Source organism: Ambystoma mexicanum, chromosome 12 (assembly GCF_040938575.1).
Source record: "Ambystoma mexicanum isolate Mex_15411 chromosome 12, UKY_AmexF1_1, whole genome shotgun sequence".
NCBI lineage: Eukaryota > Metazoa > Chordata > Amphibia > Caudata > Ambystomatidae > Ambystoma > Ambystoma mexicanum.
In genome coordinates, this window is record NC_090936.1 from 9,172,045 (window position 1) to 9,193,978 (window position 21,934).

The 21,934-nt window shown below is 44.1% G+C and overlaps 1 protein-coding gene across 2 annotated transcripts in view; it reads right to left on the reverse strand.

Moving 5' to 3' along the window:
- The window catches only part of HGF (hepatocyte growth factor), a 179,762-nt gene that overhangs the window by 123,750 nt on the left and 34,078 nt on the right, over positions 1–21,934 (reverse strand). For both annotated transcript variants that reach the window (XM_069627802.1, XM_069627801.1), the window contains exons 2-3: positions 6,935–7,106; positions 810–922 (exon numbers count right to left, since the gene is read on the reverse strand). In XM_069627802.1, coding sequence (XP_069483903.1) covers positions 810–922; positions 6,935–7,106 — 285 coding nt within the window. The remainder of the gene's footprint in view (positions 1–809; positions 923–6,934; positions 7,107–21,934) is intronic.

Below are 21,934 nucleotides of genomic sequence, written 5' to 3' on the forward strand. Positions count from 1 at the left end.
AGAGTGTTAGATCTTGTTTAATATATCCAAGTGCCAAATGAAAGACTTATGGAGCAAAGAGAAATGTGTGTTGCCTTTGGAGCAGGAATCTGGATGTTGAAAATGCATTTCTTGATTGAAACTTTGATTGAGAAAATCCTGCATTAATCCTGTGAAAGGAGGCTCTGACTCAGGTTACATGGATACATGGTTACAAAGATTGTTTGATTTTGTTGTATGCATAATAGATACATACAGGTATCATATGGGCAATCGAACTCAAGTGTGAGGCACAGAAACCCGTTTAGAGTGTTTCCCTATAGTCTTAGTTTAATAGACCAGGAAATCCTTGTTAGGTTAGGGAAAGGGAGTCATTTTTCTCACCCCTATTATACAATATAATGGCTACTTGTGAGAAACCTGCATCCACTTGTCCTCCTCTCATTCTGACCCCTCACACATGTCATTTGTGACATGCGGTTTCTATATGTATGATGGCTGGGAGAAAAAGGAGGTTGAGCATAAAAAACATCTTTAAAACATTGATACATAGTGAAGCAAAGGTCTAGTTCTTATTGGATATAAACAAGACATTAATTCTAGGGGACTTTCTCGGGAAGACTCACAGCAGCTGTGCTTTTTATGTCCACTTGATAAAATGATTTGAATGGAAAATGCCCCCGAGACCATGCGAATGGCGTGCGTGGTATGAATCCCGGTAACCTAACATGTCATTGACATGCGATTTGCCCTGCACTGCTGTCAACATGCATCCATTGCCATTGCGTTTCCTTTTGGTCTCCCCGCTCTGACACTGACATGGCGTTTACCTTTCTTCTCATAGAGATCAAAGGCGGAGTCATGTTGGACTTTTGATCCAGCGGACAGGCTGTTGAAGGAAAACCAATGGCATCGCTGTGTGCTTCTGTGGAAGGAAAACGCTCTAGAAGAAAAAAGCCAAAGAGAAACCAGATTTTCAACTATTCTGATACTTTTAAAGGAGGAAAAAAAAGGCAGGTTGACAGTGCGTGAGTTCATGGAGGAGAAGTCATTCACAGGCACTGCAGAGAAAAACAAACATCACTCAATCAGCAAGTCAGAAAAGAATCAAAGGACAATAATGTCAAGCAAAGCTTTCATTACAAGCACACACTTTAAACTCACACAAAGCTCTAAGGCGGAATGAAAAGGTTGTTTCCACGTGTGTGTATTAGTGTGTTATCCTTCGGCACAGGCATTATAAAAACATGAAAGAATATATATATGTATTCATAAAGTGTCATGAAGGAACATGTATTCTAAGAACAATGCTCTTATCTTGTCTGTATACATGAGATGTCTGCCATAGGTTCAGTTCAGTGCTCACAATAAAGAAATATGCAACTTGCAAACTATTCTATATCCAAAGATGTACATTTGAAAAAAATGCAAAACTATTCTAGTTTAAGAAAAATAAATGATAAAGGGTTTGTTAAAAAAGACAAAACATCGCACACTTTTACATAATCATTCATTGTATTAACTGTTCAATTTAGATATACCCCAATTCCACCCCCAATTTGAAGCACACATGCCCTTCAGTACTTTAGCAACTTCGAATGCAGCTATTCAATGCCACACCAAGATGTGCACAGGGTGGGTCCAGCCAAAGCCTGTTAGAGGAGCGCCGCACTGTGATAGGTGCAGCCGTCCAGGTGCCTGCTTCTTAATATGTATTTCTGCAGTCATGGGCACTTTCTCAGACTACCACTTTGCTCTTACCTGGCTATGAACACATACATGCATGCATGTCAACATATCTCAAAACTTCCTTTATCAGTCCTTCAGACGGGCTGCAAGTACCAGAATCCAGCCCCTTCATTAGCCGAGTACTCAGCCCCCCATCCAAGGGACAAAGGATACAACCCACACTATTAGTCCTCTGAGAAGATGGACTGGCATTGCCCCTGGCATTATAGTTCCCAGCATATCTTCTACATAGTTAAACACTTTTCCCAAGGAACAGGGCAACTTGGGGCAGTGCCAATGGGCCGCATCTCCTCGCGTCAGTCCATAAAAAACAGATATGCCTCCATAACAGAGGCAATGTATTTTGTTGGCCGAAGACCAACCGCCTCAAATGTCCGGTATTAGTAACACAGACTCATAAACTGACTAAAGTGCGTCCATTTTGATGGAATAGAAATCGCCATTTTGTTTTTAACTTTCGATTCTTGCCTTCTGTTTGAACTGCTTTGCTGTTTGTTTATTCTATTCCAATATTACATTGTTGCTCATGCAGAGAGCAAGGCCGCAAGATACTTGTTGAAACATAACGCAGGCGACCCAGAAAGTAATGCCCGGTCTCCTCCTTCACAAATCCTTGGAAGTAAGCAACAAGGCATTTAATCATTACGCAGGTGCCAGCTAGTCTCACTCACGCGGTAGAAATGGTAGAAACGAACAATTAATGGCTTGAATTATGCTCTCCTTTGCAGCCCCCCTTCCCTGAGCCCAGTAGAGCCCTGGAGATCGAGTTGACCCCTAGCACACAAATAGAAACTAGAAGATAGCGAGGCCTGTAATGTGTCTCTCCCCTACACGCAGGTTGCTTGCAAGAACAGGAGAAATGTGTTCTCTAAAACAAAGAATTGTGTCTGAAGGCTCGCGAAATTGCAAACTGTTGCTAAATTAATGTCTGAAAGTGTCATACTAGTCACAATTGTCAATCGTCGAACCCAATTCAAAGGAAATACATTATGGGCGGTATTGAATATGTCACCGCTGATTGTAAGATGCTCGCTTTGTATATATGTAACTGTTGTAAAATTCTCGCTCTCTTCCATCCCTCGGGGTCTGGAGACACACGTCGTGGGGCGTGAGACCCAGTTGGCCAACTGAGACTATTTGCTTTGCAATGAACCCTAGCTTTGGGAATACAACCTTGTGTCTGGCGTATCAGTTCGTGTGTGATGATTGTGCCTTGTTTCCATACGCAAGGGTCCCCTAGGGGCCCCATCACTCGGAAGTCTCTAAAGCAGAGGTGAGGCAGTGTCAATGGGCCGCATTTCCTCGCAAGCCTCCACAGCAGGGGTGGGGCAGTGCCAATGGGCCGCATCTCCTCTGAAGTCTCTACGGCAGGGGTGGGGCAGTGCCAATGGGCCTCATCTCCTCGGAAGTCTCTACAGCAGGGGTGGGGCAGTGCCAGTGGGCCGCATCTCCGCAGAAGTCTCTACAGCAGGGGAGCTCAACAGGTTTGTTGAAGGACTGTAATATTTCATGGGAACATAGTGACATGTTTGTTAGAAGAAAGAACTTGAGGCCCGTGTTAACCAAACAAGGATGATGGCAACCAAACCACCTCAGCCTGAAGAGTACGGTTTGCCTAACTGTTATTGCATTTTATTTTGGGAGGCTTTTAAAAGAAAACAAACATTGCTATTTCACTTATCCAATACCATGTGCCATGCCAACTGTCATGATGTACCATAACTACACAACCAAAAATGAAACACAATCATCTCAAGAAAAAAACTATATTGTGTTTGAGAGGCTGTCCCTTTAAAAGCAAGTAGTGTGTGCCTTAGGAATTTGCAACCACTTTTTGTCCAAAATGCAAGGGCACATTTCTTTTTCGTGGTGCAAATTAAGCAATGGCCACATTGACGAATGTTTTGTGTCACTCGATCAAGAATTACGTTGTCAGCCTTTTAATTCTGTGCTGCTTTGTTTGGTCCAGAAATGACTAGAAAAGGGCTGCACCTTGTTCTTTAACTCTTCTGCCCCGGAGTGTATATTGTGCTCCCTTGTTCTACAGCAAAAGCACTAACTTACTTTCCCCAAACTGCTAATGTCCAGTATGGACCCTAAAATACATTTTGCCTCTTGTAAGCTTCTCACCCCCCCCCCCCAAACCCCCTCCCAGTTTGAATACTAATTGACACAACCGTCTCCATATGCTACTAAAGACTCATCAAGCTTCAATCTATGCTGGTTGGGTTTATTTGCTGGTACACCTCCGCAGCATGTATATTGCTTCCACAAAGGTCTATACTGTAATGGTAAACATGGTCATTTTTAGGTCAAATCTCCTTTATCTCAAGATAATTTAAACTTTGCAGAATGTGTGAGAGCTACTTGAGTGCATGATATCATATATACTGGCGTGGATTTCGCTGAAATCTTTCTTCAGGTACTTAACGGCCCGATTCTTGGAACGTTTCCCTATGGGATTGCGCCATTATAAAACACTTCCATGAATCAAGCCCTAAGTATTTTTAGAAGCTACTCAAACGCCATGTCCTTGTATTTGAGTTGTTCCACTTTACTCGTTGCTCCACACACTGATCGTTGTTACTGAGAGGCAAGGGGCTGCGATCTTCGTACAAACCCCTCAATTACACCAATTTTTAGGAGAGAGATTAAAGTTGACAAACTACACAAACAATTGCTCACTTCCAAATCATACATATTTGACAAATAGTGCCAGAAAAGTGGCTTTAAATTTTGGTTTATAAGATACATATCATTGTTTTGAACTTATGGTTCTTTAGTATCTTGCATGCAATGGATGGGGTTCGAGAGAATAACTGAGTCCAAATAATTGAACAAAATCAGGAAGATGCCAAAGGTTGTGGTTTTATTAACAATTATCTAAAACTGGGAGGTTATGACAGACATCAACCGATGTTCGCTTAGCTCTTGACAAATCTCTCATAAAACATACACTTTATACCAAAAATACGTCAGAAGTGATGTCATACTACGTGGTAAATGAGTAAAACCTACAACCAATTATAATTGGTTCAAGGGGAACATCTAAGTATACTTTCTATAAGGACTGGGATTGTGATTGGCTGTCTACTGTCCAGTGGACATCTTATGCTTACCTCTAAAACATGTTGTCTTCAACACTGTTAAGTACACCATTTATCATTGGTCTGCAAACGATAAGGTCCTTTGTTAGACGGCCCTTTATAATTGGTTGGCACGCTCGTGCCATATCTGGAACATTTGGTTCACTTAGCAGCAGGTAAGCTCATACCAAGGTGCCAGGAAGTGGAATTGACTTTACCTCCCCACCCAATTAGCACAACATCTCTCATCCCCCATGCCTTCTGCCATGCAGATTGTCTTTGAACTTGGCCTTGCAGTACAGGCTCCAAACTCAAGTCTATTTCCATCCTTGGCTCCCGTGACAGGAGACCATGATTCTGTTCCATTCTGCAGCATTTGAATGTCTTAAATGAATAAACTTGACACTCTTGGTGTTATTTATTTGCCCCTTAATAAGGGATGATTCATCCTTTGCACAATCACTGCTTTCAAGAATAGATAACTGACCTTGGCTACTTCTGTTTTTATGCCGGGCCAGACAGGCTCACCAGACACTGGCACAATCTCAGCTTATTCTTGCTGCAACACAGTTCTCAGCCTTTCCTCTCCATGGGTCCGGGCTTATGAAATTCATGACACTGATGTCCAGTTCCTATACAATGGGGGCTTCGCCTGCAGTCTGTTCACTATGTATGGCCAGCTTCTACGATCACTCAGTCTACTTGCCTTTCTGCGTCTGTTCAATTATTGAACTGTTGCATTTCTGTAGCACTTTGCACACGTGCACTCCTTTTCTGAATTTGAAAGTTTATTCGATTCTTATCTTCATCATTAGTTTCCATAAAATCCATGCATTCTCTTCAGCCAGTATTCTCAGTGTGTCACGCTTGCCTCTTGTGACGTCACTGGCTTCTCTTTCACCCTTTTTCATATTCCTTCAGGCAGTTCCTCCCTCAGATTGTCGTCTCTTCAGGGATACATTCGATATGTTTTTTTCAGAGGATACCTTTTCTGAAATACTCGCTGCGGTATTGGCACAACTGCTGGTTTCAAGCATGGCACAGTCTCAGACTTCCAGCATATAGGAGGTAGGGAGGCAGAATTTCCTGCAGAGGCACGCAGCTGCTCATCTACAGTTTACTGCTGCAATTTTAACTTCAGAGCGAGAGCAACGTTTTGATCAGACAAATTCAGAAGATGTCAAGATGGTTCTACTCTTCAAAACGCAAAGCAGTCATTGTGGTGAACGCTGTACAGCCAAGGAATCACGGGAAGGCTTGGAGGCCACAGACCATGGTTTGTAACCAGCAACATATCGTCAACAGCAGAAAATGTCAATTATGGTCCTCGATGGCCCCAATCACAACAGGTTTTCAGAATTGTTATTCTGTATTTTCACTTATATTTTGGATTTGGCTCTTGGACCAGACATGGAGAAATCTCTTGTCGGTCCCATTCAAAGAACGCATAACTTGTTCTAGTTTTCTGCAATTTTAAAAATAATTACAAGTGTTTTGGCAGTGACTGGTATAATTTTTATAACAATGATTACACTGAAAACTCACTTACCTGTTAACAGAATTCACTATAAGGAGTAGAGGAAGAAGCAAATGTAATGCAAAACGTTACTTACCTGTAAAAGTATTTTTCAGCGTGTCTCTCGTGCTCTGCGCAGCTCACTAATGCTTGCTAGTGAGAATTTCAATGTATTTAGTGGATTCTGAAGCAAGCTTTAATATGGACATACAAGTATCTAGATGCCAATATGTCTTCCAGGCACATCCATTTGCTGAAGTAGCTGCTGGGTAGAGAGAATCCTCCCAAAAGTTCGCTCCCCCCCAACAATCCAAAAAGTCATAGCTTTTCATCAGGGTCAAATGTAGACAAAGCGTAAACCAACATGTGCGCGCCACAACTAACACCACATACTAGACGTTATGTAATGTCACGGGGTAAACAAAAATAACTGACAACGATTAAGGTCAAAGAAAGAGCTATATATCCAATGCATAGATTACAGAAGTTAACAGCTGTTAAAACATCACAACATATCCTCACTCTTGTGGTATAAGAATTGTTGTGTACATGACGATATATAGATAATACAGGCCTCCATGAATTGCTTGGGTAGAAGGCTTACTTGCAAGGATGAGAGAATGGTAGCCCTTTATTCCGGCTGCACCGCTTGGCACAGTGCTCTGTGCCATTTAAACGTTTTGTTTTTACTTCGAGCTCTTTGTTAACTCTCAATAACGTCGTTTCTGATGTCTTTTTGTAGTCATGGAGTGCATTGCGGCGTTTTCTTTTGCTCTCTGTTAGTGAAAAAATACCAAACATAACATTTAATCTCCGGAAAGCATTCCAACAATACAGACTCCTAAAGAGAGAGTGAGTGAGAGTTAGAGTGGTTGAGATGTGGAGCAAGGAAAAGAGACAGAGAGAAAGAGACTACATACATATATTTGACTGTCAAGCTGTATTTTCTGCTTTCCTTTTCAACTGTACAATGTTTTTAACATTTGACTCGGATGCGTGTGAACACTGACTGCGCAGGCGCTGGCGCAAGGCAAGGGCGGTGCCAGTCGTGCCCTGGGGGTTCCTTTCTAGTCAATTCATGAACATTGTAACAGTGACGAGGCGTGACACTGGGTCAGCAGTAGTCAGAGGATGAAACTTGCTGCATTGTGTTTGGTTTCCTGAACACTATGTCCAGGAGCAAAAGATCATGGCCTGGCGCCGAATGACAATCGCAGCAGAACACTTTCTCCAACGGTGTGACCTGCAGAACTCAAAAGCAGCCTGGGATGCGAGGCAATTCGGTGGTTTCAGGGGTTAACCAGTGATAATAGGGACAGAAAGATGTTGCATCAAAAATATCTTTGAAGTTACATTTCCACATGCAATAATTTTGAAAATCACTAAAGCAATACAGACGCCCCCGCACCCCACCACCCAGGGAAGAACACCCATCATCACCGTCGTCTGATCATGAACTATAGACAAATTCAGCTCAGAATGTCCAGCACATCACCTCTAAGCAAGAGTACCAACATAAACCACATTGGGTATGACTCAGAGACCCAATGTGTGCCTGGGCACCGCTGGAGTGGGCTGCAGTCAGATGTTTTGAACTACGATTCCCATCAGCTTCAACCATCATAGTCGGTGGAGAGGGATCATGGGAATCCTAGTCCAGACATCTAGAGAGCAGCAAGTAGCAGAACGCTGCCATATTGTTTTGCTCCTATGCCCACGGTAGATTTCTCACACTCTGAGCCTGTATCGGAGGGGAACAGCACACAGACTCTGAGAGGAACAGATCCTCTCACCTGCGGACCGTGAGCAGTATAGTTCTGCTGGATGCTGACGTGCAGAAAAGTGTTGTTGAGGAAGGGGCCTTGCAGAGAGAAGGCCAGTTAGTGGCAGGGGCTGTGTTACCAGAATGTATACAGCGCACGTTCACCCAAAGGCATCTTGGAGCTAAGCTAACAACAGAGGCTGTGATGAGACCCATGCAGCTAAAGAGGGTTTTAATGAGGGCCTAAACTCCAGGTGGATATCGGTAGCCCTCAAATTATAGTGGCAGTCAGCTCCATAACTTGGCGGTAGCCACCGAAAAGGCACGGCCCCAGTCCTCGAAAGTCTAGAGTCAGTACCGCACTATAAACAGGCACCCTGGGAGCGGAGCGGTCATCCCGGATTCTAAGGTCAAAACTACATTTGCAAGAATGCCACACCCTGACCAGTGAAAGCCCGATGGACAAAACAAAGATTTGAATTCCGTCCGCTTGGACACCGGGAGCCAATGCAATGCACGCAAGATCGGTGGAATATGGGAGCCATGTGGGGTACCCTTGGCAACTCCAGCCGCTAGGTTCCGCAGGAGTTCTAAACGACAATTAAGATATTGGGGCTGAGCCAGACAGAGGGAATTACAGTAGTCAATACGGCTCAGAACCAGGGATGCGTCTACCGGAGCATGATGGGAGTAACCTGCTTGACAGGTGCCACTTACCTGGGCCTCCATGGAGAGAGAGGAGGAGGAGGACATTAACTCCAAGGTTTCTAACAACAGACACAGGAGAAGGAAGAGGCCCAAGAGCTCAAGGTCAGAACAGAGGTGGCAGACGGGGTTGGGAGGGGGCAACTACAAGGACCTCTGTCTTGTCCCCACTGTCAGAGGAACTCCCTAACTGGTGTGTGGCTTGTAACATCTGCCTTACTCTACGTGGGAGCACTTTGCCTACTTGTTTAATTGGGACATGCCACATGCCTTGAAATGGTGAGAGTATGAGCAAATATTGAAAGCAATGGTCATCGTTTTGGCCTGAAAGGGGCCATTTCGATGATCTGTTTCGATAATAAGCCTCCACCAGAGAGTTACTCCTATCGATTGAGCTAGGTCTGGGATTGGACTAGGCACCACCACAGCCCTATAGCCAGCCCCACTCGCCAGGTGTCGGTATCCCATAAAGTGAGAGCCTCAGTCAGTCACCGGATCCCAGCTCCGGCTCTCAATTGTAAAGACAGGGACTGACTCCATTCATATGGCACACAGTTGAATCATTAAAGTACAATTCAGTCATCTTTACTGATCAGACAAAATAATCACTTGGGGTGTTGGGCGAACTCCACTAATAATGTCTGAAAAATGGAAACAGTATCTGGAGATGAGCAAAAACGTGTTATTTCCCAAATTCTCATTTAACTACTAAACAAGTAACTGCGCTTTGCTTATATGCGTGAGTATGTATTTCTCTTTTGTTCTCTGTCTCCCTCACCCTCCTCACCCTCCTCACCCTCCTTCCCCACCAGGTCTGTCTGAATTTGCTTGTTTGCATGTGCTTGAGCGGGATGTTGCCATTGCCAGGTGCACATTGACTAAAGACATTCAACAATTGGCGCGTGACCAGAGGACACTGATAACATATCTTTCAGGGCTTGGGGATAGCAGAATCATTTTATTTGCAACAGCAGCTATTAATGTATTTGTAATGTGTTTATTTAATTGTGTTTAAGCTGTAATCTTAACCATACAAATCACCGTTGGATAGTTTAGTCAAGGTGTGGGTATCATTCCGAAATGGACAGCTTTGTGCACTCAGATTTTACACTTCCTAAATATCTCTGAGAAAGGGCATGCAGAAAAAAAGCACCTGTGTGGATTCCTGGCTGCTTTGCATGAAATCAAATAGCCTTTTAGGAACATAGATCTTTAGATTTGACAAATACATCTGAACTGGATAAGCCCTCCAGCCCTTTAAGGAGAGTAGCAATACCCTGGAGATGGGGATGCAGATTTTATTCATAGATCGATAATCGAAATGACTCAGGTAATTTGACAAAAGGAAGACTGTTTCATTTTCAATGATCTAAAACAGGGAGTACAATGAACATCAATGCACTTGCTTGATCCTCTTACTCTATGCACCTTAAAAAAAGCAGGGTTCTTATACTCAAAATGAGTCAATGACGTTAACCTGCGTACAACCAATGTCATCATACGTGGCAAACTACAAAAACCTATGCGCGGTAATGATAGATACTCACTGAGAGCCTAAGTATACTTTCCATACTAGCATGAGTTCGTGAATGAAAGTGATAGAGTACTAAACATCAGGTGAGGCAACTAAGCCCACACCTCAAAATGTCCACTATGAACATCATTAAATGTACGACGTCCCATTTTCTACAAAATTATAGGACCCTTAATTATGCGGTCCTCTATAATTGGTTGGCTTCTAACCTCCGTCAGTACGTTTCCACCTATGTCTAGCAGGAGGCAGGCTGAGCATCTTGGTGCTGGTGAGCATGCCTTAACACTAGATTCCCACCAATTAGCATACTAATCCATCATCACCTCAGTGGTCCAGTGTCAATTAGGGCTTTGAAATTCGGCCTTGAGAGCGTTCTTAGCTCTGAGAAATTCAGAGAGTGAAAACACTCCTGACCACCTTGCTCGTGCAACTTCATCCTTCCATGTGACTAGTGACCATGGAATGGAGCTTCCGCTGCATTTAAAATACTAATTCTTAATGGACCTCTGACGTCTTTTGTTTTTGTCCATGCCTTCAGAAAAGAGTTCTGTTCTTGCACACGATTTGTATCCAATGTCAGTTTACTCCACTTTGGTAAGACCTTGGCTTCTGGGATTCATTTTGTAAATTCAATTGTAACACACTAGAATGAGGCCTTTGCGTTACTGTTCAGCACTGCTATAATGCGTAGTGGAAACATCCATCCTTTACTTAGTCAATTGCATACATGTATATATTGGCACTTGCCGCAATCTATTCACTATAAAGCATAAGGCTAGCTTCAGGATTACTTTCCTGCTTCGTTTCTTGCATCTGTACACGTGTAAACTAATGTGATATCTTCATCAGTTCTGTGGCGTAAGCTGTTTCACCTTGATCCCAAGATGTCACTTATCCGCAATACTTTCTTGATGCATTATAGAATATCTGCATTCTTTGGTCTCTGCATCTCTTCTATAAACGTCATCTCGACTCTGTGTGACGTCACCATTCATCTTTGCCACTTATCTGCTCTATTTCTTCAGGAATCTCATTTAAGCGAAAGCCGTAGTTCTTGGTCTGCAGATATGGCTTTCTCAATGGGAATCTTGCTTCCAGGATTCTCTTAGGTATTGGTAGTCTTACTGGTACTGCAGAGAGTCCATACTCTCTCCTTTGTCAATTCAACTGCTCTGTGTATGTCTCATATTTCGGTATAAAGTCTATAGGCGATATAGGTGAAGTGACTGAGGTGGTGTCATGAACTACAGAACACGCCCCTTTTGGACTTCCTGGTCCTTGTCTCAACGGGGCTTACACTCCCTTGTACTCCCAACATGGCCGTCCACTGTGAAACACCTTCCTCGCTCTACACCTTGGATTTAGTGTGTTCTATTAATAGACCACGCCTCCCGTGGCTCCACGCGTCTCAATGCTATTGGGAAGTAGCGACCAGACGTGTGCTCCGTAGCTCGCGGTATTGTTTCCCTTGCTTCTTTCCAGCCAACCCCATTCCTACTCCCTTTCCTTCCTTTCTTGATTCCTGGACGCGTGTGCTAGTAGTGCACTCTGTACATTTCCCGAATTCCTGGATCTTTGCATCCCGGAACTTTGAACGCACGCTGGAGTCGGAAGAGACTTGTGCAGCCTTATTCAAGACTCCATCCGTCCGCAAGAAGGCATCGATCAAGAAACCCAGCAAAGATCGAACTCAGGTGAGAAGGGGGAACTCCTTGACAGGTGGGAGTACTTGACTCCTCCTCTACACATCTGTAATAACAGCGCTGTAAGCTTGAACCACTAAGTACATACTGCCCAGTGGCCACTGAGCGCATTTGAAGTTTCACACGACTCACCCTAACGTTAAAGTGTTTGTAGCATTGAAACATATAGAAGAGTTTTCACAGCAAAGATAGAATGGCTGCGACATCAGTTGCAGATTATACCACCTTTCCCCGTGCAGAATTTTAGCTAGTCAGTCTGATATCTGAGAAGGCGTTCCTTTATTACTGGTACTTCACTAATCTGGATTCTCATTTATGTTATGTTGGGTTTTTATAAGGAGTCAACTGTGAGCGCAGAGGCTTTGTGGCACCTTAAGAGCAGAGAGAAGGCTTAATGGTATCTGCTCCTAACAGGCCATTAAACCATTCAGACCAGTAAAGTGCAGGGAATTGTGGAGAAGAGCATTGGGGTATGAAGTAAAGTGGGGGGGTGGCTAACCTATCAGTTGTGGAGAAAACAGAGGGTCAAGTAGTCTATGTCCTTGCTCTAAAAGTGCAGACCAAAAGATTTCCTAAGAGGGATGTTTTGGCCTCTTGTGGAAATGCAGAGTTCTCCACAGCTCTGATGGGTCCTGGTAGTTCATTCCAGAGAGGCTCCAGCTGTATCAAGCATTCTGACAGCAAGTTTGTTTCTTGAAGGCAATGAATACTATGGAACACAAACTTGAATTTCGTAGGGGTGTCGTCGGGTGTTTATTTTTTAACCTTGTGAGGTAACCCAAGCCAAACGTTCTGAAAGGCTGCGTGCAATGCAGAGATCTTTGAAGCAGATACATAGTGTGAACCCCAGCCTAATATCTCCTACCATATGGCCTGGGGATGGCAGCAGTTACCTGATCCCGGGGGAGGTATACTGAGGGTGGATCACATGGCAGGAGATGGCTATCGGGGTGAAGTGGCGACTACATCAGGAGAGACCTGGTGTTCTTCCCTTCCTTATGAAGAAGAGCCCATAATTCCAGAGTTTCTGATTGCATGTTGTCATTATTTAGAACCCTTCAGTTGTAAAATCCTGAAACCCCTTCTTGTCAAGCATTCTAGACAGAACACTGTGTACATACCATCCCTAAAACTCATTTAATAGCTACTGTTTATGATGGTTGTTATTGAAACAAAGATGTCAAGCAATGCAACTTAAAGCGGTTTAAAGCTGCTTTGGACTCCAAATCCCAAAAGGCCTCAAATACTGAGATGAAGAAGAGGAGTAAGGAGTCAATGTGGGATGAAAGTGACATCAAGGTCAGCGGGCTGACTGGTAGCCTTACAGCTAATCAGCTGCACAGTACATTTAAACCTGAAGATCACCTCCAATCAGAGAGAGGAGAGGCGAGCGGCAGAAAAAGTGGAGCAGGAAGCTGACCCAAAAGGAGGAGGCAGACACACAAAAACAAGCTGTGCTAGAAGAGTCAAACACTTACAGCCAACTGGCTGGAGGCGTACGTTACCGGAGGAGCAGAAGTCTGGTAAAACAACAACGGGTGCCCTGGAGGGACCGCTAGAAGGCAGACAGCCACCGCAAGGCTGTAGGAGAGGCAGTCCTGCAGGGCTGCCCTGGTTCCATCAGCGAGTAGGTAGAAAGACGACACGGGAGCTAAACGAGAGTCTGCCTGACAGATGGAAGCCTGCCCAACAGTAAAGCTTTGCTGCATCTGCCCTTTACACTGGTGAGTCAATCCAGAGAAGGTGGGGGCCCAGGGACATGCCAACAAACTTATGAACACTTGGGTAATTATTTCAAATACCAACCAAATAGAGTTAAAAAGGCAAAAGTGGTACAAATCTCCTTACATGAAAAGTCAAATTTGGGGAAAATTGGAGCAGGCATTGGCAAAAAACAAGAGATACAATGAAAGAAGTTGACAGACAGAACATGAACAAGCACCTCTATGTGGGATATCCCTCATTGGGAAGTAGAACAAGTAATACCAGGCGTCAATGAGTTATGCACAGTGAAGAAGTTCAACATGTTATACTTGAAAGTAAAGTGAATATTATTGGAAGACCCGATGAAAGATATACATCGGGCATTGACCCCTCTTTGGAAAGAATTAACTGGCAGGAGAGTACACTCGGCGATCCACAAGGTAGATGAAAGAAGGACATATCAATTAAGTACATGATATGATATGATAGGTTATTTATAACGTGCTTAATAACCAGAGGTTTCTAAGCACGGACCCGGGGATTGAACCTGCGTTGCCCCTATGTCTTCTTGCTTCCAAGGCGAGCACGTTGCCCCTGAGCTATCCTGCGAAGACATTCAAAACATGATATGAATATATCAACTCACTTCTCTTTCAGAGACATCTCCAAAACTGATGTTGCTAAACTGATTAGCAGTCTAAAACCTTCAAAATGTAAAGGCGATATATGCCCTTCAGCCCTAGTCAAAGACTGTGCCGACATTCTAGCGCCCATCATCACAGTTATCATAAACACCTTGTTCGCTCAAAGCACTGTTCCAGCCAGCCTCAAAGAAGCATAGGTACTCCTGCTCTTACATACCTTGACTTAGCCATCCCGCAAACTACAGGCCAATCACAACTGTCCCCTTCCTCCTAAGAATTCTGGAGTGAGCTGCCTACCTGCAAGTTCAGCAGTTCCTGAAGGACAGTCACATCTTAGGGATGCGTCAATCTTGGTTCCGCCCGAGGCACAGTACAGAGTCTGCCCTTCTCGATCTCAAAAATCAATTAGTTGAGATCAGGGATGAAGGCAAGTCTGGACTGCTCATCCTCTTAGATTTATCTGTGGCATTCGACCTGGTCAACCACCAGATCCTCTGCCACCATCTCACCAGTAAAGCTCATTTCTCTTCTTCTGCCACTGCCTGGATTGCATCTTTCTTTAATGGAAGAGTCATGAGATTCTTCTCAGAAATCGCCAACGCCTCCTCCTCTCCCATCACCTGCGGTGTGCCACAAGGGACCAGCATCGCCCCTACACTGTACAATTTTTTTACCAGGCCCCTTTTCCACATTTTAGATTCACTCAGCATAGTTTACACTAACTATGCCGACGACACACAAATCCTGATCCCACTCTCAGGCAACTACATAGAGGACTCCAACACCCTCAACACAATATATTCCACAATTCAGGCCTGGATGGCAGCCAATCACCTCTGTCTTAACAGCGACAAGACAGAAAACATTATTGTTGGCTCTGCAAGTGCCCTAAAAACCCTCAATGATCAATACTCGGCCTTCACAATCGACAATTTCTTGATTTCTGTCTCTAACACAGTACAGACCCTGGGGGTCTCCCTAGATGCCTCACTCACCATGACTAAGCAAGTAAGTGCCACTGCCTCCTCGGCAGCCTTCGCTCCAAGGTTCATAATGCAGCCAGCCCTTTCCTCTCAAAAACCAATTGCTTAACAATCACCTGCGCAGTCATTGGCTCAAAGATTGATTATTGCAATGTCCTATTCAATGGCACCTCTTCTAAAAATTTACTCAAACTTCAAGTAAACCAGAACAACGCCCTCAGAGCTGCCCTGAATGTCCCAAATGGAGAGCACTTCTTAGGAGCTAGAAGAGATGCAAACTGGCTCCCCATCCAAGAGCAGATTATCTTCAAAACACTCTCCATCACCCAACACAGCACCACCCTACCTCTCCAAAAGAACTGCCACACCCATTCTTCCAGACCCACTAGGATACCCTAGACAGACTAATGGTGCCCAAAGTGAAAAGACACTAAGTGGGAGGCTCCAGCTTCCCCTACCTCGCAGCCAAGTTCTGGAACAAATTCCAACCCTACCTGAGGGCAGAGAAATCCTACTGAATCTTCTGCAAAGCAATAAACCTAAACCTGAATTCCCCCTTTTGCGCCTTTCCCAGGAAGCTTTCTGTCACCCTGCTTTGTAGGATTGTTGCCACCCAGTGTTGTTCCTATGTAGGATTCTGTATGCTTCCTATGATAAATGCTGTCGGGTCACACCACCTCACCTTGAACATGTATGAAACTATGCCTGCATTACACTAGCTTGTCTAGTGCCTTGAACCTTCAACAGCGCCTCAATGCCCACGGGTTGTATGTGCACTTTACAAATGGAATAAACAAATAAATAGATAGTTTTATTTTGGATTATTTGCAGAATTTTGAATGAATTACACCCCTGATGAAGAGATGAACTCTCGAAACGCATTGGGTTTCACATTGAAAACATTTCTTTGCACAACAAAGGTCATTGTATTAACTTTCTGAGTGAGGAAACGTACAATTTTGTTGCTAATATACTTATATTTGTTAAAAATTCATATCATACACTTTGTAACATTGTATCATTATATATATCGGACAGTCTGGTTTCTATGGCCCTTAGATGTGCAGGGGACGTGAGGCCCCTTTTTTGGGAACTTTTCTTCTATTCTATGTCATTGTGAGGGTCAGACATAGTTTGGACACAAGGTCTGCTTCCTTTAGTTTCAATTTCATAGGCAGAGACACTTGTTAGGATAAGGACAGACAGGCCTTCACCCAACCCCCCACCCCATTTCTTTTTAAATAAAAAGGACACTATCTTCAAAACATTCCCTCTTTTTGTCCGCCTCCCATTCCGGACCCCTCACAATACAAGGACAGAGGCAGCACAGGCATAATGTGGTCTTAATGTTGAGGCCCCGGGATTATTTGGATAGTTTCATTTGTGGGTGGAGATTTCTAGGGCAGCTCAGCTGCTCAGGGCCATTATGGTGTTCCCAGTTGAAGAGAAGAATCGCAGATGGCACTTGGATTCTTCGAGTGATGGTCAGTGGCCGGAGGGTGAGACGGAGAATGTGCTGCAGGAGAACTGGACTACTTTCTTGATTTCATGGACATGGGGTTCAAACCCAACCTCCAGGATCATTCCTGAAGCAATAGTTGGGCAGAACCAATTGAGAAGGGCACTGGCAAAAGGGCAGGAGGTGGAATGGTGGATTATTTCGGTCTGCCAAGTGTTGTGACAGTAATTTTCAAATCCACAACTTAGATGTTATTGACAGAGTCAGGAATGTTGTGTAGGACATCAGAGACGTAAAAGCAATTTCCTGCTCATCTAAAAAGATGTAAATTGGTGGCCGAGGACTGAGGCGAGCAGGCAGTGGTACATGATCTGCGATAAACAGCCCACGTCACTCGCTGGGGAGGGGGGGCTCCTGGACTCCACGCATAAGTGTAGGTGATTTGATAGGATAGGACCAGACTTGTCTTGGATGCCATGAGCTGCCAGGGAGGACGAAAGCAGGTCTATGGCAGTATCAGATGTGCCAAAGCAACTCTCAAGGTAGTACTAGTGAGTGGCACAATTGGCAGTGTAAAAGGCCGTAGAGGGTTTCAGAAGGATGAGAAAGATTGGGGAGTTGGCATCCAGTGACTTTCATATTGTGACTTCGAGAGCAATCCAGATTGCCCCTCCGGTTGGTGGGAAACCAGATGTGTGATCTAATATAAGCATTTCTAAGTGATTTTCTCAATAAAAGGTAAATTGCCAATTGTGTGATTGCTTGCTGGAATGTTGTGACCACTGTTAACACTGAAACAACTGGTCAATAGAGATTCCCTTTCAGGAATGTGGGAAGGCACCAGATTCCTGGGAGCTGTTGACCAGAGAAGGTAAGGCTGGAGCAGGACTGAGGATAACAGCGTGTTAGCTGAGAAGGCATCCTCAAGATCAAAGGCGGCTTATCACACCGAACAAAAAAAGCCCCGTCATTATTGAGCAATGTGGGAACGCAGCATCTCTCTTTGGATCGGGACAGGAGATCTAGAGCGGCAGCTTTCTAAGGGTCTAGAGAGGCGGTACCTTGTCAAGAGGCCTTTCGACGTTTGCAATAGACCAGCTGAAGAGTCAGAAAACAGTGCTACTGGGAAGTAGTTTGATATCACATCTCATGCCATAGGAAGGTCTCAGGTATGGTAGAAGCATTAAGATATCACATCTCATGCTATCGGAAGGGTCTCAGGATTGGATTGGGAAGGAGAGGGAACCTCATCCACAGGTTAACAGTGGGATGCTCCGATAACAGAAGCAGGCGCCGTCATCCGCTTCATTAGTGTTCCACCAAAGTTGTTGCACGGTCTGGTTCTTTCTTCTGTGCATAGAAGTCTGCTCCAACCGAAAGATTGCCCTATTGTGGTTCCGCAGAACACATTTAGCCTGACTTTCCCTGGTAGACCTTCTAGAGATTAGAACATGGCATTAGCAACACCTGCTTCCACCTGTATATTCTCTACCTCTGTGACTTAAACATTTCAAATTTGTGGTTGATCCTTATAGGCTTTTAATTGCTTTGACTAAAGCAATGGTTATCTAATCTGTCACTAAATTCAATTTTTCTATCTATCTCAGGGACCCTGACCGCCTCCTCCATGTTGACGCAAAGGAGAATGTCAATAATGATTCATTGCCCACCAAACTGTAGGCCCTTAAGCATTATCTCAGATAACACCTGTATGAATACTGTGAAGCAGATGCCGAAACTGATACAAACCATCGGACTGATTTACGCTACTTAAAGAATGACTAAATACTAGCAGTCAATGAAGAGAACAGTGAGGGAGTTGATATACCTTTGTCTGGAAACCAAATGCTACAATAAACAGAATATTAAATACTGAAATAAATTGGAGTTAAGATGCTGTGGACCACAAGACTGCAGATTGTGAAGAGGAGGGGGCAGAATTAGAAAGGTTCTTTTAGAACACACTTAATACCAATGAGTGGTTTCTAATTGGGGATCGGGATTCCAACCAGTGTTGCGCTGCGTTGTCTTGCTTCCAAGACAAACGCGTTGCCCCTGACCCATCTCCCGGATCCTGCGTGAGAGGAAAGGACAGATGAAAGAAGAGAGACCAAACTGAAGTATCCCAGGAAATACAAACCATCTTTAAAAGAGAAGCAAAACCACATGAAATAGGAAGACACAGCCGAGCTTTTAGTAAACAGCGAAAACACGATTAGCCTCTCAGTATCTAGAGTGATATTAGTCGCCAATGTGTTATTGCTTCTGTACAGGGAGCACAATGTTACACACAATGCAGAAACACTCTTGGCTCATCTTAATGTCCTTTCTGCAATATTAGATTATACCCCAACATGGCACTTCTAAATAAAACCAGGCATCTTTGATCACAGCAAATTACAGTGGAGGATACGCGGTAAAGATTACAATACTACATTTGAAAAATAAGAAAAATAACTATTCCAACAAAGTATTAGCAATGGATCTGGAATCTCTGCAAGAAGTCAATAGGCGGGGATCCTTCACATTCCATACATTCATAAACAATGATTTGGGGGATCCCCAATGTACCCGCCATATCAAGCAATATGTTATATTAGGAAGAAATTAGAGGAAGGACTTGCGGACGCCCGTCCAGGAGGATCCCACATTATTCAACTGTTTAAGCAGAATTATATCAATTTGCACGGCCAACAAGTATGCAGATGAAATAATGTTTCCTTACGGATCATGAGAAAATGGGAAATCATATGGGAAAGAGGTTTGTGGAAAGGTCTCCAAGCCCTCCAACCCCCCCCTCCCCCATCTGCAACGCAACCTCCCACATCCTCCTCTTTCACCCCTTTCCCCACTTCATGACTTCAAAATATGACCCAATCCCTTTCATCATATTTGCAGAACAGGTTGGGTCTTGTTAAAATAAAAAATTTCACAAAAAGCTGAAAAGGGGTAAGAGAAATAGACAAAAATAATGACCAACCGTTAATTACTACGGGGAAAAGAAGAAATTGCTGAGTGGCCAGAAAGAAATGTGAACGGCTACGGAACCCCGCAGGGCATAGGGATAAGATCCGGGGGGTGTTGGGGGGTGAAGCTGTTATGATGATTTGTGATATTAAGGAATGAAAGGGGCCTGGGAGTTACATAAGCCCCAATGTGTCATTCGTGTATTAATGATCCCACGTGTTTAATATTTTTCTTTTTGCTTGCACTGACGTTGCCCCACCTATTAATAATAAAAATAATTTAGCATGTATATAGTGCTACGAAACCTCAGGTATCTGAGCGCTGCTTATTATTACCCACGGTGCGTGGTGCTCATTTATCGACCTCAGAGGGATGAAAGGCTGAGTTTGGCGCTGCCGGGATTCGAACCTGCGGCTCTGCACGGAAGTCAAAGTGAGCGCTCTATTCGCTGTGCTATCAGACCGGCTATTGGCTTTGATAACAATTGTCCCAGTCCCGGGAGCTCCATAGATTGAGCATGTGCTATGGACTGTGGAGACAGTGGTTTGGGAGCACTCGGGGTAACAGGGTGAAGGCCACTTGAGCCTTCCTCTTGGAGCTAGCTAGTTTGGGCCGGACAGAACAAAGGGACTCATTCTATTGATGGTCGGAAATATGCAGGGGAGTGGCGACCTAGCGCCCCTCATCTGAGGAGATGGATGCTAGATATCGTCAGATTACAGTGACCGCCGCTGAAGAGAACGATCACGTGGGAAAGGGGATCCCGATTAACACTGAAGACAGACTGCTAGGAAGAACAATTGGAATCAGTGTGGCAACAGGAGGGGTAGGAAAAAAAAAAGAGCGAGGCGAGTTGGGTTAAATTGGGTGCCAAGCTAATTGGTTGCTGTCCGTTTATTCCGTTTATAATACACATCTTGCATTGACCATTCTCCACAAGTCTATTATTTGATTTTGCACTGATAGAACTAATAAAATGCAGAGGAAAATGTAATGCAGGACTGGGTGTAAAAGCCCATATACTAATAATCCTTTCCTGCAACCGATTTACAAAAAATTATCATTGCTCAGTTTCCTCTTTACTATTCCCCGGCAGGCGCGGGCGGCGCGCGGCAAGAGACGGCTAAAAGGTCCAATGACATTCAAGTACAACCCGATGACCCATACTCGGGGATGTCATTTGGGGGTCGCAACTGCAACCCCTGAAGTCTCCCTTGCTACCTCTGTGGTCTCCCTTGCAACCCCTACACAAAAAGAAAAAAAATATGTCTCCAATGTAAGCTCCTGGACTGTGCCCAGCGCCATGTGGCATTTTCTTTATACAGTGACTGGCTTTCTTGTTCAGGTCCTTTTAGAAATAAAAAACGAGGGCGTTGCACATGTGTATCACTTTGAGCAGTGACCCTACATAAGCAAGAACAGGAATAACAAATAATGTGTCTTTCTGGAATTCTATACAATAATTGCTAGACTCATGAAAGGTTTATTTCAGGCACACCTCAGGGGGTGAGTCAGTGATTTGGTCTTAAACACCTCAACTCAGCCTTCTGAGGTCAATAATTGAGTACCAACACTAGTTGGGTGATATTGGAGGTTTATTTTTCTATATGAAGTGCTTAAGCGCAAGTGCTGTATAATAACACATCATTATCCTTTGGTCATGGACGTCTGCTTGCATTCACAGTAATTTGGTAATATAGGCCCATACACACCGATATTAGTGATACATATGGTGATACATTCTTGTATGAAATGTATATCGCATTATAGTGATATCGTAACCATATTTTTTCATAGTGTACTTAAGAACAATGCTATGTGATGCCACTTCCTGTTTGTTTTGTCAAGGGGTGAAAGGTCGTGTTCCATCGCTTCCCGTGATGTCACTTCGGGGTTGGGTGAAATGACATCACTTCCTGGGATGTCAGAGGTCAAGGGTCGTTTGATGTCACTTTGGTGAGATGATGTCCCTGCCCATAGTGAGCATTTATCAGCCCCAATCGTCATGCTGCAGTAATACAGCAAGCGCTTTCCCTCATTTCCCACAATTAGCAGAAGACCGCTCACTGCACTTGCACCCCTCTACGCCAGCCCCTCACTGCATTCTATCGATAACGAACGTAAGCACGAAAGGCACCATTCC